The sequence below is a fragment of the Amblyomma mixtum genome, chromosome 7 (genome assembly GCF_055824585.1).
Source record: "Amblyomma mixtum isolate Tamu chromosome 7, ASM5582458v1, whole genome shotgun sequence".
Classification (NCBI taxonomy): Eukaryota; Metazoa; Arthropoda; class Arachnida; order Ixodida; family Ixodidae; genus Amblyomma; species Amblyomma mixtum.
The window spans coordinates 60,718,881-60,738,074 of record NC_143018.1 but is presented as its reverse complement, the minus strand read 5'-3'; the positions used below and the strand labels follow the sequence as shown (position 1 = coordinate 60,738,074).

General features: G+C 45.3%; 1 protein-coding gene across 1 annotated transcript; it reads left to right on the top strand.

The window, feature by feature from the left end:
* The first annotated feature begins 6,345 nt into the window (after positions 1–6,345).
* On the top strand, positions 6,346–19,194 carry LOC149336232 (uncharacterized). The gene is made up of 6 exons (XM_089554100.1): positions 6,346–6,381; positions 7,144–7,236; positions 10,070–10,099; positions 15,074–15,118; positions 15,956–16,094; positions 18,892–19,194. Exons 1-6 carry the CDS (start codon positions 6,346–6,348, stop codon positions 19,119–19,121), a joined length of 573 nt encoding a protein of 190 aa, XP_089410226.1. The 3' UTR covers positions 19,122–19,194.

Sequence of the window (19,194 nt, the reverse complement as noted above, 5' to 3'; positions counted from 1 at the left end):
AGTGATTTCGTTATGCCGATTTGTTGAAATCGTTCTGCTTCTAAGAAAAAATATCTGCCAGCCGCCAGCGCCCGGCTCAAAGCCTCATGCCAGCATAACTCCCTTTCTCCGCACGCATATGGAAATTCCAGACGGTGCACACGTCAAGAAAGGGGAACCAGTCAGGAGGTTGAAATTGCGCAGCATATTCATCCTGCATTAAAGTGCACTGTTATCTGAACAGTGACCTCGTTGAACGCGGCGGTTCAGCTTGTTCATCCATCATGCGGGTTCTCCACACGCTAAACAGTCCTATGAACACGAAGAGTTCGCATGGAATTCTGAAGTTTTTCATCGCAGCCATAAATGTTATCAAATGTATGATGTCAATGGGTTTTTTAAGAGACTGCTTAAGTATGTCCCAAAAGAACTCAGCATCGCGACAAACATATCATTTTATTGCTCAAATTGATTCTCGTTTCTAGCACAGGTTGAAATGCACTGACCATGGCACAAACGTCCATTTGGCGTGAAGGTACTGTCTGTTGCAAAAGTTTACAGCTCACCACACCATTGAAATAAACGGCGCGGTGGGCTGTAAACTTTTGCAACAGACGGTACGTCCTAACATGTAAGGCCCATGTCTGAAGCGTGAAAAAGGTTTTTGTGGCGGACTGAATCTACAGTCGAGCCCACTTCTAACGAACCTGACGGTCACGCGAGTTCAGTTCGTTATGTCTGATGTTCTTAGCAAGTGGATTCTTCTTACAACAGCCAAAAACACTAAGGCCGCTAAGAGTGGCGTTTTTTTTTATAAAACTGCGGCCTTCTTGTGCAAAGCAGAGCCTGTCGCAGCTCATGCCAGGCTATCTAGGTCCGTCACTTAATCCTCGTCGAGACCTTGCTGCCAACTATTAAATTCAGGGACCAGGTATCACTAATCATGGATGAAGTGTGCATGGAAACTGGTGGCAGGTCGGCCACATAATTGAGTTTCCTGGCAGTAGGGAGAGCTCGCGCTTGGTGTTCAACGTCTCCGTCAGAGCTGGAGCTTCTGCGATTTTGTGGTCCGCAGGAACGTAGTTATCCGAGGAAACATCTGGTCGGCTATGGATCCACGAAGCGCGTTGCCACAAATCTGCATGTTCCTGGTCACGCGTGTTTTCGAGCTTTATCTACCGTACCTGGGTTGATGCAGCGACGAAGTAGCGCAGCGCTTGTGGCGCAGAATGCATCCGTTGCACTGTCCGCTATATGACAATGCCTGCACATAGTAGCGGCGCTAAAGATGGAGACGACTGGGCAGGTTATGCATGCCACGTGACCGGCATGCCCAGTAAGGATTTCAGAATTGTGAAATCGTTGCTGTTAGTTGATCCGCGACCATGGTCAGGAGCTTCGCTTTCGACGATGCCCCTTTCTCACGCGCACCGCGCTTCTTCCATTCGGGATGCTTTGCCCAGCCGGCGAACGCGTAGGCAATGATTGCCCTCGTAGGCCATCGACGCGGGTTTAGCCGGCGGTTACTTACTATTTCAATAGAGAGTTATAGCATATCGTTACCGTGTTTACTTCACCGTTTACAGTTTTACCGGATGCCCGACTTTCCGGTTAGCGCTGCGCATGCCAGTGCCGCCTTTTAATTCCATTTCTGGGTTGACTTGTTCTTTCCGGGGCGGCGTCGTGAAGGTTGAGAGGCGCTATTTCATCTGCGTGCTTAGCGGAAGAACTACCTCTACAACTTCGGGGTAGTTCACCGCGCCACCTCGTTCGCTGTAACCCAGTGGAGTGGCCAGAGTTGTTCGCTGTATCTGCGACGAATTTGCGTTGCCCTTATGCATATTTTCACAGGACACCACACCCGCTCGTAATAAGCGAGCGTTCGTTATATGTGCGGCCATTAAAGTGGGCTGCACAGTACATCCGCTGATGATACACTAGTATCAAGAAAGTCTAAGTAAGGCTGTATATGTAACGGTAGAGGAAGTAATGAGCGATCGCAACATTTGCCATCTGCCTTGTGGAGAGGCAGTACAGGTAAGTAAAAGCGAAGAGTGAGAAAAGCGAATGAATCAGCACAAAGCTTTCTCGCGAGCATATCCAGAAAATACAGGCGAGCACTTAGTCGCCTATTAAGCACAGGTGCCAGAAAGGGGTTGTTTGTAGCTTTGAAAATAAATGGCTGAAACAAATTGGTGGAAAAATGGTGCCGGCTAGATTAACCACTCTTTATTATTCCAACAAGGGCGCCAAAAATTCTGCTGGCACAACGGTTGCCTTTGATAGCGTCGCAGGAAAAGTCACAAACATTCTATGTAGTGCAAGTATATCTACTTCCTCGCACAATGCTGCACTTGCAAGAATGTTGCAGCTCAACGTCGCAACGAAGATGTTGCCAATTTGTGTCCGTGCAAAAATGAAGCTTTCTCAACCCATCCAAGCGTGTGTTTTTTTATCATACTCCTTTGATCAGAAAAAAAAAGGTTGATGTCATCATATTAAGCCAATGTCGTTAATTTCTTATTGCATTATAGTGAGAAGCCACGATTAGCTGTGTTTTTGAAGATACTGAGCTATAGGGGCTCGGGATATATAACGTCAGTCACAAAGGTGATGTCGAATAGGTGATTTAAATAAATATATTTGCTAACTTCTGGATGTTAGGGAGAGCAAGTGCTCCCATGAGGCTCTCGTTGGGCGGCGGATGGGTGGTGGAGGGACTCTCGCACATTTTTTACCATGCTATAGTGGAGGAGGCGGGGACTGGCAGGTCGGTTTCGGGGCGACGGAAAGGTCTCTGTCTGTATGTACTCGTAGGTGCCACTACATGACAGTTTCGTTTCTCATTAGTGCGCGGGAACGTGCAGGGCGCGTGCGGCGGCAATTTTGGGGCCCTGTAAGTACACTGCGAACAATAAGGTCCCAACTGACTCAAGCTTCAGGGGAAACCTATTACTCGCGCGACGGGGCCTCCCAAACTGCTCAAGCAGGAGGGCTTTGTAGATGCAAAATCCACCGGCTTTTCGCCTTGCACCTCGTATACATAGCCGATTTTCATTAATTTCGAGTTCATTTCATTTTGCGGTTGTTGCCGTAAATTCATCCTTTTGCTGCGGACAATAAAATAAAATGGGCAAACTGAGAACATCTCGCATTAAGCAATTTATTCATGCTTAAGTAACGCACTAAACACGGCAAAAGGAAGACGGGAGACGACACGAGCGCTGTCTAACAACTGGTTATTTTTTCTGGGAAAAGTATATAAAGGCGCAGGACACAGGGAACAACCCCAAAAAACAAAAGAACAAAGGTTAAAACTTAAAAACCATACTGCGCATGCACATCACAGTCGAGTCACGATGTCTTTTTCCACGAAATTCGAAGACTATCTTCCATAGTACACGGCACTCTCCTATCTCCTGAACCTCACACAATTGCCTAGAAAACCTGACTCCTTATCTACAAAATAGACAGATGATGAAGCAACACACTCATCTGCTTCCTTCCTAATCATAAAGGCCTCGACCAACTCCCTACATATGTAAACAGGGTTATTAAACAGGACACTCGTCTTCTTTACTGAGGGAAGCAATTGTGGCACTCGCGGCAAAGCAAAGCCAAGTTGTACGACACCGCTGCTTTTTTAACCCATCTGTCATTATTCGAACAAATGCCCACTGCTTCCCCACTCAGAAAGACATCTCATGTTTAATCACCCTGATCGAAATTGTAGGGACATGGTGGAGGCCTTTATGGCCAGGAAGGAAGGAGATGAGCGTGTTGCTTCACCATCCATCAATTTCGTAGATAAGGAGTCAGGCTTTCGTGGCATCTGTGTGAGATCCAGGAGATAGAGGAGTGCCGTCTACTATGGAATATAGTTGTTGAAAAAGTCGTCATGACTCGACTATGATGTGCATGCGCAGTATGGTTTTTTAGTTTTAATCTTCGTTCTTCTGTTTTTTGGATTGTTCACTGTGGCCTGCGCCTTCATACACTTCTCCGAGAATGTAATAACCAGTTGTTATTCAGCGCCTGTGTTGTCTCCAGTCTTCCTTGTGTCCTGTTTACTCCGCTGCATAAGCATGAACTCTTACCAACTAGCACAGTTTTATGTTCTCGTAAACAAAGCTTTGCAATTTTTTTTATTTTGTATACCGATGTGCCAGAAAAAATAAAAACGCATAGCAGGGTTGACTGAAACTCATTTGCGCTCTAATTTTTTTTTTGTCCTGAACCTGTTTGAACCCGTTTGAACCGGTTCGGGACGGTCCGAACCGGTTCGAACCGGAACGGAATGGCCCTCTGGAGCTGAACCCGGAACTGAACCCGAAAGGCGTGAACCCGAACCCGAACCGAACCCGAAAAAAAGCCGGTTCGACACCCTGAGTGGAACACTTACGGCATCCCTGAAGCCTCGGAGCTTCGCAGTCGTGAATACGATAGGTATTCCGGCCCTGCAGCATTCGCCTACATGGCTGGCCATGAACTGCAGGCCGTATACCTCATAGAAAGGATGTACGTATTTTGAGGGAGTGCTCGCCAGTGGCCGTCTCGTGATAAGTATAAGGCTCCTGCAGTGATAAAAGATGCACACAGGCTCTAACGTCTCGGCTGGCTGCAAGAGAGAATTTTTCTTTCATACATACTACGCACGTCAATTGCAAGTTGGAAGGTACAGTGTGGTCAAAAATCTGCCGGCCAAAGTCTTTTCACTTGAGCCACATAACGGAATCGTTTAAAGGCCAAATGACATTGAAATGCCAGGAGAAGGTTCCTACCCGCGGTGGAGAAGCTTGCTGCTTGACGAGGGCTTTGAATGCTCCTTGTTGCGGACGTTCAAAGGACGTTCGTTCCATAAAGTGAACACTGTGGCCTGAAGTCTTTTGACGGGGGGGGGGGGGGGGGGGGGGGGGGGGGGGAGGGGGGGTGCAAATGGACATTTGTCATGCGTATGAAGTTTGTAAATGAATAACGTGGTTCGTTGTGGCCGCAGCTTCACTGATGACTTCAGTTGTATCTGTCCATAGCTAAACATAATCAGCAGCATTTTCTCTCTCGCTTCATCTCAGTATGTAAACGCAGTGGCTCTGCTTTGAAGTCCGCGTTTCTTCGTCGTATCTTCTGCAGAGTAGTAAAACTACTTATTACGTGATAAAGAATACAATCGCGGCAGCCGAACGCGACGTACTTTGTACTAGGGCTCAGTGGCTGCATAGGGTGTGAACTATAGGCGCTGGATGGCAATACATGTTTGAGACAACTTGTAATAGCCTGATCATCTAAAGTTTTAAGATAAGATAAGAATTTATTGGGTACATATTGGTTACATAAATTCAGTATACAGGCGAGGGTCCCAAAGTCAAGCGACTGCCACGGGACCCCCGGTAGATTAATACTAACTTGAATAAAAAACAAGCAGCATCACAGACAGGTACAATTGGCAGTAATAACAATGGTAATTTAAATAAGTAATATTTATATAATGAGAATGAAATAGATTAGCAGGGCAAAAACAAACAGACCAGCAAAACAAGAATAACAACCCCCTATAAATGATATTGTACAAAATACAGCATTGTGAAAAGACATATAAAGAAACAGTTGAGAATACAAGGATACAGTTGTCAAACCATAAAGAAACAAAGCAGAAATTCCTAGCAAATAATTAAAGACAAGAATTTTCTAAAGTGAATAGAAGCAGTTCACTCCACATTTTGCTGCAAAAGAAAACATTAAATTCGATTTAAACATAGACAAAGACATAGGCGATTTTAAACTCAGGAGTAAATTATTCCACAGGGAAATGCATGCAAAATGAGAATGACGTTTTCCATAATTAGAAAAACTTGGGGAAGCAAGACATTTTTTTGAGCCGCAAATCTCGTACGGTTACAATTTGTCAAAAAAACATTTGTCAATAAATTCAAACGAAAGTGCGTTGTTCATTAATCTAAAAAACATGATGGCTAGGTTGTAATCAAATAAATAACAGTTGATTAGTTTTTTTTTCTGACACTCCCATTAACTTGGATTTCCAAGACGAATATAGATTTTTCGCGCCTGTAGGAGGTCCTGATTAAACTGCATGGCAAGTGCTCCTCAAAGGAGGTCCTGCAACCAGTGGCGTCGACCAGTCGTCATGACTTCACAGCCACTCGCCTCGCACCTATTAGCCACCCATGATGTCTTGTAGCAGGTGCAAGATAATTGATGATGACGTCATAAAATCAGGTTGGTTTCATTGGTCCGAGGGCCACGCTTGAGGTGCATTTGCCGCTTCGTTACTTAGTTGTACCGGACTGTACAAAACTGTGTATGTTAGTTACTCTCAGGCGGACGATGGTGAGGAATTACTCCTTTAAAATGCCCGCGCTTGTCGAAGATGTGGCAATTAAGTCGGTGAGTGCCGTAAGGCGTTCGAGAACTATGACACGGAGCATGTTAAGGGCAGTAACATTTATTCCGTGGCCTGCTGACTGATTTCATGCCCAATAATTTTGAACAGAAGCATTTTTGAGGGGGAAGCCGCTTATAAATGCATTTTTTTCATATGATGTAACATTTCTCTATAACAGTCAATATATCCGCAGATCACCCGACGGCAATCGCATTATTTTTTCTATTAATACTTTTGCTATCATGAAATGCGTTCCCCATTAGTTTTCTATGGCAGTCTTAACATTTCGATGCGATCGATGGATACACTTTAAGAGAAAGATTTTGCTATATATAAGAACAATGGACCATTACCTTCAACATTTCTATAAAAGTATCTTACAATTTTCCAATTTTCAAAATTTTCATCCGAGAATTCTGAATATGAAACGCTTGATAGCGTACCTTTCGCGGACAGCAGAAGAAGGTCAACCAGCGAGTTCCTAAGGAGTACGAACGCAAACCACTTTCACTTTTGTATACGCGCTTTGAACGTAGTGAGCGTATACCCCCTGGGTTACTTCGAGATAATTCAATGCTCTGCATTTCTGTTTCCGACTTGGATAGAATTCACTCTCTAAGCGAACGATTCCTGCCATCTTTGCGGATACTGTTATAATTGGAGCTGTTGCAACGCACAGTCTCAATGCGTTTATTCTTTCCCTTTTCTTTTTCTATGCCTGCCGCCCGATTGTGGTCCCACCCTGCTCACCGGTCGCGACTAAGGAGCCAGCAACCAAGACCCCCCCCGTGACAGAGATCAACCCTGAGGATCCCAAAATAGCGTCAGATGAGCCTGAGCCACCCGGTGTGACAGAGGTGCGTACTGTTTCAAGAAGTACTGAAGTTTGGGGCTAGTTGGTGTTGATACATTATACAAAAATCTGTCGCAGCGCGAACGAAACGGGGAGAAGAGAGAACACAGACGACAGGACGAGCGGTTCCCGGCAGATACTGTAACATCAGTTGCGGAAAACTTGCTGCAAAAGAAGAAGAGTAGCAAAAAACAGGTCGACCAAGATCATAGGAAGCCCACTCAAGTGATACCGTACGTTCATAAGGTATCCCACAACTTAAAGAAGATAGCAAGAAGATACAATGCAGATGTGCTTTTCACAGCTCCCAGCAAGCTTTCAAAAATATGTCCAATGATGGTAAAAAAGAAAAAGCAGGCATGCGCAACCAAGCACCAACTTTAGTGCACAAATAACGTAGTTCATAGCATTCCCCTTACCTGTAATAGAGTATGTATACATCGGGCAAACAGGACGTTGTTTTAATGAAAGAGCTAGGGAGCACTACAATTTGGTCAAGGAAGGGAAGAGTGGGCATCTTGCCATACATTGTTGTGACTGCAAATGCAAACCCATATTTCGGAAAACCAAATTTCTTGGGCGCGGGAAAGACCAAGTCTAAAGAGAGATTGTGGAAGCGTACCATATTAGATTAGCAGGCAGTCAGTGTATCAGCGCACCATCTTTAGTTTTGCATGATAATGAAATAGCATTTTTGGAAAACTGATTGATTTCCACAAGATGATCAGTAGGACTGTACATAAGCTTCAGTTTTTCGATAAACTATCAGTTGGACGAGCAGCGCTCGTCCTGTCGTGTGTGTGTTCTCTCTTGTCCCCGTTTCGTTCGTGCTGCAACAGATTTTTGTATTAATGTTTCAAGGCCGCGCACTCGGCGGCGTGCCGCTTGCTAATTGCCTAGTCGAACACCAGATGGAGCGCGGTGTAGCGAACAGGGCGCCGTATGCTGCATGCGGCCATTATTCGCTCCAGATGAGGCAGACAAGAAAAAAAAAATCAGTATATCTCGATTGACGTTTTTAACCCGTACACTCTGAACACGAATACGCCTATATGGGAGTAAAAAGGGAATAAGCTGTATGTAGTAAGCTGTATATAGAAAGGGAGTAAGCTGTATAGTATATTTAGATCATTAAATATACGGAAGGCCTACTCTCGGCAACGGAGGTGTATCCCCCTGCAGAGCACAGTAACTTGATGCAGTCAACAATAGAAAGAGGCTTTTAAAGTGGCACAGGAGGTCATGAGGTTAGCGAATAGAGGATACTGAAACCGCAGTTAAAACCTTCGTGCAGTTAAAACCGCAGTTAAAACCTTCGTGCAGTTAAAACCGCAGTTAAAACCTTCGTGCAGTTAAAACCGCAGTTAAAACCGGGTGTTCTCAGGTGGCGCTTGAAAAGGAAGAAGTTGAAGTGTCTCGCGCTGGCTGGCTGCTTTATTCTGCTGGTTAGCGACCTGTCGCCCTATCTTCCGTTACATATTTTGGTGGAGGTGCTGGGTAACCGTATACAGCTACAGTCTACCGCTAAAACTTCACATGTTTTGAAGGGAAATTTCTTTGTGTTGCAAAACGTATGCATTCCGTTATTCTAGTGATGGAAATATATCCCAGGGATCGGGGAGTGTCCTAGAGGACCGCTTACTTCCATTTTACATCTTGAATGTTCATAGTGCACACAAAAAAACACAGACAGGCGCTAACCTTAAGTCAATGCCCGCCTGTTTGTTCTTGTCCATGTACCGTATTGGGCGCGCGCTAAAAGCGACAGTCAGTGCATGACCAACCCGGCCGATCCACTGCGCTTCTGTACTTCTCGATTCACGTGTCCGAGCAGGAGGAGGTGCTTCTGCGGTTACTACCTTGAACACACACCGTTATTTCCCTACCTTGCTATGCACGACGTTCTTTTCGCCTAGTTTGTACGTGCACGTTTATCTGGTCTTCTTATCTTTTTATCTGTAGGTTTATCTGTAGCGAAAGCAGCTGGCCCGTTGTCACCAGTTTTTGTTGAAGGCTCACAAAATAACTCGTGAATTTGCGCGTTTTTGGAACTTGTGGCTTGTTGGCTAGTGGCCTAAGCTTACTTCTTGCAACGTGTACGGATAGCACTGATCATGTCCACAAGAAATGTTATTATTTATTTATTTATTTAACCATACTGCAGGCCAATGCTTTGGCCTTAGCAGGAGGGGCATTTTACAAACAGTGCAAAGTAAAAAGGCTACACAAACAAAAGAAAAAAGTCCAGAAATTCAAAACTAGTAAGTCTGGCAACAAGTGAATACTTGTCCACAATAAAAATGGGAACAAAACTATGCAAGAAAAAGGACATCAGTCCAAAATACAAAAAGTACAACGTAAAGAGGTATTAATATAGAAAGACTGAGAAAATGACATGGTACATAAGTCATGGCAGGTAAGAAAAGAATAAATCAAGATTACAGTGCAATCAAGGCGCCTTTACTTGGAAAAAAAAAGACAGATGTGCGTGTTGCGGTGATCTTAATTAAGCCTGCCATTTAATTTAAGTGTCACTGTGTTGCACAATCGTTTAGAATCGTCAGGGTGGTAGGAAGGGACACGCTTGAGTCTTTATTTCAAACTGTGAGTGAAATTTTACTACCCGTAGTCGTGTGCGAGTTTTGACTCTTGCGGTGTTGCTACGAAGACATATTTGTCAGTTGCTCAGCTTTACTACTGTACGAAGTCATTACAAGATGGTGGACACTCGCATTTGTGGGGTGCGTACAAATGCCCTAACGCGGCTCTTTTTGTTTCTGTGTTACCTGTTCTTCTCCGACCCTGGCCTCATCTTGTTGCCGCACCTGACGAAGCAGAAGTCTCAACCGCCCGGGAGAGTGACAACGGTACGTAATTCCTCCATGGTTGGCTTTCCTGGGCACATCTGCTGCCAGGAACCTAACTCACTAAAACCCCATCGAACACATATACGGGGATGTTGTTGTCACATGCAGATATGTACACACTGTCGCACTGAATGTGACCAGGAATATTTAAAGATAGGGTCTCTGTGGTATGAAGATGGCTTCTGCGGAATTGTAATACCAGTGTTGATAGACATTGGGAAACAGGTCAATCACGTTAACTAGTGAGTCGCTACTTTTTTATAGTTAGCCTTGTATTTTAAGTAAGCGTTTGGTTACAATTAGAAATTTGTAGTTATTAGTAATAGCCATGTCACGTTTTAAAATGTAAAAAGTCGGTTACCCGCGGCGCTGTAGGGCAATAGATTTTAGCTATCTCGTGCCCTTTTCGAAAATCGCGCGTTTTTGGCGCGCGCAGAGCAACGCCCCATATTACACTTCACACTGCAGCACACGTGGGATATGATCTCTCTTCCTTGTAGGCTGGATTAATGGTAGAGCATGGAAAGATGGATGGATTATAGGAGCGTCCTGTTTGAAACGGGGTGGTGGCAGGCGCCATCACCCCTAACCATTCTCTCATACTTAAAGGGTCTTTTGTGAAATTCTCTCCCTACTCTTCCTTTTCTGCCTCCCCCAAATTGGACTGACATTTACGCTAGAACTATTTTGAATTCTGAGCTTCAATCTGTGCGTCACTGCCCTGCTTTTGAGCTATTAACCTTCCAATAGTTTTTACTGACGTTCATACTGCAGATTCATTCATGTTAGCTTTTGTTATCTGGAAACCCAAAGACCTCAGTGAATAGTGACTGTGCCTGCGTAAACAACTGGATGGATACTGCCACATTCTAATAATATATGTTCACCAATTTCTAGGTTTATCACACTCTGCGCATGTGTCATCCATCCTCTTGGCTAAAATTGCTTTTGAGCGAAAGCTGTACTTCACGACCAAGGCTGCAAAAGCCGGGCCATCGCTGAAGCCTCGACCTTGACCTTGAATGCATAAATAAATAAAGTGAATAGTGAAGGGATTGCAATTTGAACAGATCAGCTTCTATCATAGATCAGAGCACTAGGCTATTACCGCAGCCGATCACGCCTCGAGTTAGTGTTGTTACCTTGGTGACATGGCACATGCCCACTACGGGGGATAAGCCAAGGCTCAGTGAGGGGAGGCAAAAGAATAGGCGAAGCTGGTGCCAAGCTAATGGTTTTTCTTTGGTTAAACTGCTGCATGCTCTCTCGCTGTGCACTGCACATCGTCGTCGTCTTCATCAGCTTACATCTGCGGCGTGAACCGATCAGACCAGCTTAAACTCGACCAGAGCTAAACCTGATCCTAATATCGTCTCCAGACGTGCCGACGCCCCAGCAAAGCAAAATCATGAGCCAGTCAGGCTAAACACATGCTTTCGCACGTCTGCTCGGTTTAACTACGTTGAAACCCTACCACTTTTTTTGTAGCTTCGCGTTCTAAGGCACCATGATCTCGCTTCAGACTGTAGAACACTGCCTCTTGAGTTATCGTAGAACGATTCCTTTCTGATTTGAATTTTTCAACTTTTATACATGTCCAGAGTCTGCTTTCATTTCGTTGAATTAATCCAGTTCTCAACCGCTGCGTTTTTGACCCAGGCAGTGAAAACTTTTCATTTCCCTAACGCAGTTTCTTGCATATTTACTGGTTAGTTCTTAGTCCTCTTCCGGTTCGCTTGGGACGTAAATGCGCACGTAACAATAACAAAGCGCTCTTGTTGTCCGTAGCCTAAACCTCCATTAACTTTGCCCATACAAAACTATGCTAACGCCAAGGCGCGTTCTGTGATAGCGAAAAAGTTAGCAGACAGAGGGGACGCCAGTAAACGCGGGTCGTACGCCATCAGAAGTGTCGTTCAACTTTTGAGCAACTCTAACCAGTGTTTTCGACCGCCGAAGGTGCGCGAATAATTTGTAAAGATCCTCATCGTAACTGTCAGCGAACCGTTATCACACAATTTTTTTTTTGTTGCGAAAGCAACGCTACGCTAGTCGCCGAGCCATTTCGCGGAGCTGAGGAAAGGCCATACTGCGCATGCGCGAGGAGCTGTGACGTCACACGGCGCACAGCTGGCGCGCCGCCGCCGTCTCTGCGCGGGTGACTCAGAGGTGCCGCCGCCGCGCTCGCCAGTTGCGCATGCGCAGTAGGGGCGCATAGCGAGCGTGCCGGGGCCGCCGCCGCTGCCGCGCGCTCTCCATCGCCTCTCTCTCTCTCTCCTCGTTGCTTTCGCAATCCTCCAGGTTCAACCAGAGCTAAACCACTCCCACTTTTTTTGAAGCAGGTGGCCTGCAGCAGTAGCTTCCAATGCAACTATACGCTCAACACCCAGTAGATAACAGTATTGAAGTGTCATATATGTCTACTCGCGTGCTGACCCTTTGCCCACTTTATCTCGATGCAGATGCAGAGACATCATTCCTTTCATTATACTACCATGAAGAACGCCATTTCGCATTTATCTGTGTCACACACTGTATATCGCGAATTTGCCGGCCCATCCTAGTCACTGCTCCCCTGGGCTCCTTCACACGGCTCCTTGCCCGCCTTATAAGCCGCACTGGCTTGTGTGCTTTGCAGATTATGCATAACACGGTGCGCTGACCGTTTAAGCACGAGTGCGAGGAACGTAGCGGAATTACGGTCGGCTACGGATAGCCGCCACATTTCGCATTCCAGCTTGGACTGGAAGAAAGCCGGGTCGTTAGAACCTGCATTGCTCCCCAGGCTGCCATCGCGCTTTATTTGCGCCATTAAAAAGTTTTGCTCTCTCCTTTCTTTTCCCTGTGTGAATGTGGTCAGTGCACCTTTGTGAATGTTCTGTTCGGTAGATCTTAAACGTAAAGAAATACCACGTGTGAGGCTCAGATTACAACAAAGAGGTGTACATAAACGATAACATATACGTCTAAGTACGTTCTAAAGTTGCATCCACATTTTACATAGCGATTGGTTTCGTGGAGTTTGTAGATAGCGCAGTAGCGTCATTGCCGAAACCACTGGTTGGAGGACGTGGTCAAGAAATGTCCACTAAAACAGAAATATATGAGGGTGTCCGCCAATATTAAAAAAATTAAGAATACGAATCGAATTTTGTACATACAATATTCGTAATCGATTCGACAGGTGAGTCGAGTCCGCTATGTATTGCGAATGTTGAAAGGGACGCGAACGTTCGAGACAAAGCGAATATTTGGAAATGCATTCGCTACCGTTTGCTTCCTCTTTCTCGGGAATAGCTAGGCAGGCTTCACTGCCAGCAACACACCAACATGGCGGCTATGTACACTAGCCTCTAGGCGTGACATTTCTGCGTGTACTTTTCACGAGAAAGTAGGTGATATAGTCGTTCCCCTTTTCTTCGCGATAATCTAGGATAGTATTACTGTAAAGGTAACTATGGTGGCCCGACCTAGAATATTTTTTCCGCCACTGCATCAGGGCCTTCTGTGGTTTTGACAGGGTAGTCACCGTGTTCTAGTAAACAAGTATCACGTTCTATCTTCGATCTTGCTGACCCAAAGCGTTCCTTTGGCCCCAAAGCTCATTGGTTCATTCTTCAACACAGTTCAGGGATCATGAAAGTGGGAAGTCAAAAGGCTGTTCTGGATAAATGAATCTGCACTTCATGATTCGATACTCGATTCGATATTTAAAAATGTGATATTCGCAGAACCCTTGCATGCAACGTCTCTATTCCTCGGGCTGACCGAGTGTGCTGAACTCGCAGCTCGAGTTTGTCGGTTAAGACAGATGACAGGCTCCTTCGTAGCAGTTCATAATAAAAGAAACCTTGTCTTCTGGTCTTCGTATTTTTAGAGCGGTTCAATCAATCAATCAATCAATCAATCAATCAATCAATCAATCAATCAATCAATCAATCAATCAATCAATCAATCAATCAATCAATCAATCAATCAATCAATCAATCAATCAATCAATCAATCAATCAATCAATCAATCAATCAATCAATCAATCAATCAATCAATCAATCAATCAATCAATCAATCAATCAATCAATCAATCAATCAATCAATAAATCAATCAATCATTTAATTAATGTTTTATTATCGTCATGGACACAAATAATTTACTGACCACTCGTCATAAATCGCCTTCGCTGTCGTCGGGCCCTGTCGGGGTCGAATTACTCACGCAAATTAAATTAAACGATAATTGGCTCTAATCTGTTCTAGGAGAAACAAAATGCGTTGCTGTCGGGACGCGGGTATCGGGTGCTTCTAGGGCCCTACATTTCGGGACTTTTATCACTTAAGTGCATAGTGCTCTTTACGTGTTTATGTGTATGATTGTTCTGCTTTGTTACAGACTGGTTCCTCCTTCCAGATTTAATCTGTAGAGCAGGCTCTATTTTATCCAACGCATATTTGGCTTGAAAGGAGGAAATAAAAAGTAAGCTAGATCAAGTTAGGAGACTGATAAAATGATGTTTTCAAATATGCTTGAAAAGAATATACTGCATAGATAGATAAGTCGTCTTCAAAAGCGGGGTGCTGAAACCACTCCAACATTTAAAAAAAAAATGACTATAGTGAATAAAAGGATACACCTTGTGAATTGTGCCTCAAATGTTATATCTTTGTATCTAGTAATTTCTTCCCCTCACCCGACCTTTTATCTCTATGTTAGTGAGCCTGTTTATATGTTCTGAAGACGCCTATCTGATTGTCTTTTTTTGTGGGGAATAAATATGTCCTTTATGCTGTGCTAAACGCACGTAAACACGCCGCATATGCAACCTGTTGGAGTCAGTCATTTTAAGAGGTGTTTGATAACTAGTTAAAGACTTTCAGCTCTGAATGAATAACCTAACAGTGCCAGTTGATCGAAGTCAATTAAAACTGCTTTTACCTGATTTTGTCGACACTGCGTCGACCTTTTCTCCGCAATGCAGCCGCTTCCCCCGTACAACCCGGCGACTATCGGAGACAGAGGACCGGTAAGCACCACTCATTTATGCCTCCTCAAGTATTCTGTCACTTACGGACGTCACTCGCAGTCATAGATGAAAGGTTACGGAATGCGGGATCACGGGAAAAAAAAAAAAGTGCGCCGTCATACAAACCGCTTCACTGAAAAGCCTGCAAGCATGAGGGGACATGCATGCTTCATCCTCTGGAACTATTAGTAGCTGCTTGGCTAGCAAGGCAAAGCAGTAGTAGTTGTTTGTAGGAACCTGCATTCTGCATATTTGTGTCCCTGAATGTGGGCAATGAGCGTTACGCCACCTCAGATCGGTACTGCTTACACTAAACAAATGTTTCGAACTGTTTCGCGAGCAACCCTTAGAGCACATAAAGGCGTCTCGACTACGGCGAATTGATTTTTTTTTCATCACTTTGTTCTAAAGCTGGGATATCTCTGCTTCTGCGAACGATGGTTCTCCCTAGGACGTTCTCCTCTCCGTCTTTCACGGATGCGCTTTTAGTAGCAAAATTGACCTGGCGTAAAATATGCATTAAGTTCACGTTTTCTAGGGAGGTTGAAGGAGGTTTCGCGTCCACTTTAACAGTTAAACGGAGGCTCTTTCCAGTGTTTCGAGGAGCTCATATTGCTAATCACTTTGAAGTGAGTATGTGAACGTAATCACATAGCTGCGTTCAACAAGAAAGCTTTATAGATCGATTATGACCTGCAGGTACGGGTGGATTTTGATAACCGGATAAAAATGAAGTAGCATTTCTGAAAGCGGCCCAGAGATATATGATGTCTGCATCTCACGTCGTACTGCTGCCTCGGCTGGAGTGACGTCACCGACTGTTCTGCGCGCCCTCAGGTGTACGAGGGCACCTTCCGACAGTGCTCGTCGCATAAGGACTGCCAGCCGGCCGAGTGCTGCATCTACGGCCTGAGCAGGGGCGACAGCTGCGTCAAGCACTCCAAGCCCTGCCCCATCGTCGAAGTACCCGAACGCCGTAAGAACGCGCGGAAACCCAGGCGACTTTGCTTTTTTCTTGAGAGGACAGAGGGCGCTTCAATCCCTGAGCTTCTCGTTGGAGAACTGAACGGATTCGGTCCGGCCGGAGAGCCCAGGCTTGAATATGCATTCTTTCACCGGGCCTGGGCCGGGCTCGGGCTCCGGCTCATATCCGCCCTCAACGATATTTGTGCTCATGTACCGCCATACGTGTACTTAGTGCATTATGTCGGAATGGAACATCTGCTGTGAGTTTTCGTGGTGGTGACATCAGTTTGCACCTCTTTTCAATGAGAGTCCTGCCCATAACCTTGAAACGTAATAAAAAACACGATGCATGCATTTGGGTGCCATAATTTCCTGACTACAGTCCACATCCTGTACACGATCCACATCAGCCAAGTACACGTGAAGATACCGTACATGCATAAGAAATAATGTACTATCGAGGGCAAAAGTGGTATATACGAGGGGGTACCCAAAAGAAACCGGACTTATTTTTGTTTGAACTTATTTGTTCACATTTTCAGCACAGATCTTCAATATCCTTCAAAGTACTCTCCACTTACAATGATACGTTTGTCGAATCTTTCATTCCATTTTTCAAAACATTTTTTAAATTCATCTTTTGTGACGCTTGACAGTCCCTCCGTCGTTTTTTTCTTCACCTCAGCAACATCAGCGAAACGCTTTCCATTCACCTGTCTTTTCATTCTACGAAACAAAGAAAGTAGCACGTGGCAAGGTCGGGTGAGTATGAAGGTTGAGGAACAGAGGTCATGCCATTTTTGGTCCGAATTTCTCGTAGAGACAGGGCTGTGTGAGCAGGGGCATTGCCATGGTGGAAAAACCAGTCACCCGTCTGCCACAAATCAGGCCGCTTCCACCAAACACTGTTGCCCAATCTTTTCAAAACATCCAAACAGAAAGCCAGGTAACTGTCTGACCCTGTGGAACAAATTCTGAATGGACGACTCCTCTCAAGTCGAAAAAACAAATCAGCATTGTTTTGAGGTTCGGTTTCACCTGACGAGCTTTCTTGAGGCGAGGTGAATTTGAAGTTTTCCATTGGCATGACTGTTGCTTGATTCAGGATTTAATTCAGAAACACTTGAGTTGTCCCCATAGCATCGTCCTTGAACGTCTTTCTGAATATTTCAAGAGTTTCCGTTCCACTTTTTCCGAGAAAAAATCAGAATTTCACCGGCGCACGCTGTTCACGAAAATCAGCCATTGCAAAAACGACACTCACACAAAACAGTCGTCACTCTAAAACTCTGCCTAAACTAGTCTGACCTCCTTCGACGACGGCACTCGGCTTACTGACTCTGGAATGTTCGTTCTATGCGCTCCTAGCGGCAAAACGCGGTACCACAGAAGCTGTGCCGATTAAAAAATTAGTCCGGTTTCTTTTGGGTACCCCCTCGTATACTCCACGCGGCGGGAGCCGGAGCAACGGAAGACTGCGGCATTTTGGTGAGCTAGAGCACGAAACATTGAAACGAGCCAAGTGACATGACTGCTGATAATAAAGGTCACGCATTGGCTGTCTCGATCCCAGATGCCGCCTGTAGGTGGCGTTGCAACACAGTTTTCTTTTGCTTCGGCTCCCGCCGCGTGGAGTATATATACCACTTTTGTGCCCGATAGTACACGCGCTTATTATCCTGCATTTATTACTAACGCAAAAATTCACAGAGATACCTAATTACATTATGTATTGGCAATGCAATAACATTAGAAGCTGTTGATGCCTTTACATTGAGTTTTGTACCATTCTGTAATGGCTGTGCTTGCGTACAATAAGACATCTCTTCGAGTCCTCTACCTGGTGGCTAGATGTCTCCCCGAATGCGTCTAGAGGTGGCGACATGGACGCGAGGAAGATACATAGAAACGTTTAGTCGCCACTTCCGTACTAGTGACGGCACTTCCTGACCACCTCCATAAATGAGACTTCTAATGCTATATCGCGTTTAAAAACGCATGTGACTGTTACTCATTACTGTTTGCCATTGCCAAGAATCCGACAGTCTTTCGCTTGCCTCACTTGCTTCGAACTCCCTCGCCTCTGCGCAGTTTTGGCTCAGCAGCACATCGCAGTGGCTGCTCGTGACGTCAGCAAGGCTACGCACATGCGTTACAGAAGTCAAGCGCTGATGATCAGACGCATACTTTGGTACCATTGTTGGGACAAGATGCGCCAATGTTTTTCGAAAGAGAGGGGAAATTGCGCTGGGCACGGGATTTTATCATGAACGACTTAGAAGACAACAAAACTGTGCAGTACGCATTGTAGATAATGCCCCAAGTGTAAAAAGTTAACATTTAAAAATGCGTAGTCCGCGGACTGTACGCTGGAAAATACGATAACTGCTCATTGCCGTGTGATGTCCTTTCAAGGACAAGACCAGTGACGTTCGGATAGGGCAACTGAAACGCAAACACGAACGCACCGATATATTGATTGAAGGAGCAGTAGAAAACTGATTCGTTGTCACTTTGGAAGAGTGGTCAGTGATCGCAAGTTACAATTAACAAAGTAAGTGTTTAGTACCCGTGAACACATTCAAAATAATTTCATTCAGCTGTGGAACCGTCCCGTTCACTGTCCAGTTCACACCGATAGTATATAGTACGTACTGTAATAGTACGTTTATTTGGCGTCGGAGGCTACTAAGCCCGTTTTCAAGTCGTCTCGCGGACATTGCACTGCGACAGAAGTTGTTCCAAGAGTTCATTTGATGTCGATGTCAGTGTTGCTGCTCCCGCTTAAGTCTTGTGCTTGTCCGCAGCCCAGCCCCGTTTTTGTCCGCCGTACAACAGCGGTGGTTACTTCCTCAACGCGTGCTCGGCCCCCGAGGACTGCCCGTACCCGTACCTGTGCTGCCGACTCAGGGGATCGTACCTGTGTGTGCCGTCCTTCTACGACAGACGGCGCCGTCGGCGCCGAAGGCGACGCCAAGCGGCCGTCGGCCATTACAGCCACCTTCAGTCGACCAGCAAGTGGCTTGGCTTGGGATGAATATTTAACGTTTTCTTTTTCACGCAACTTTACGATGTAATAAAGCAGAACAGCAGCAGTGAGCGGAAATGAA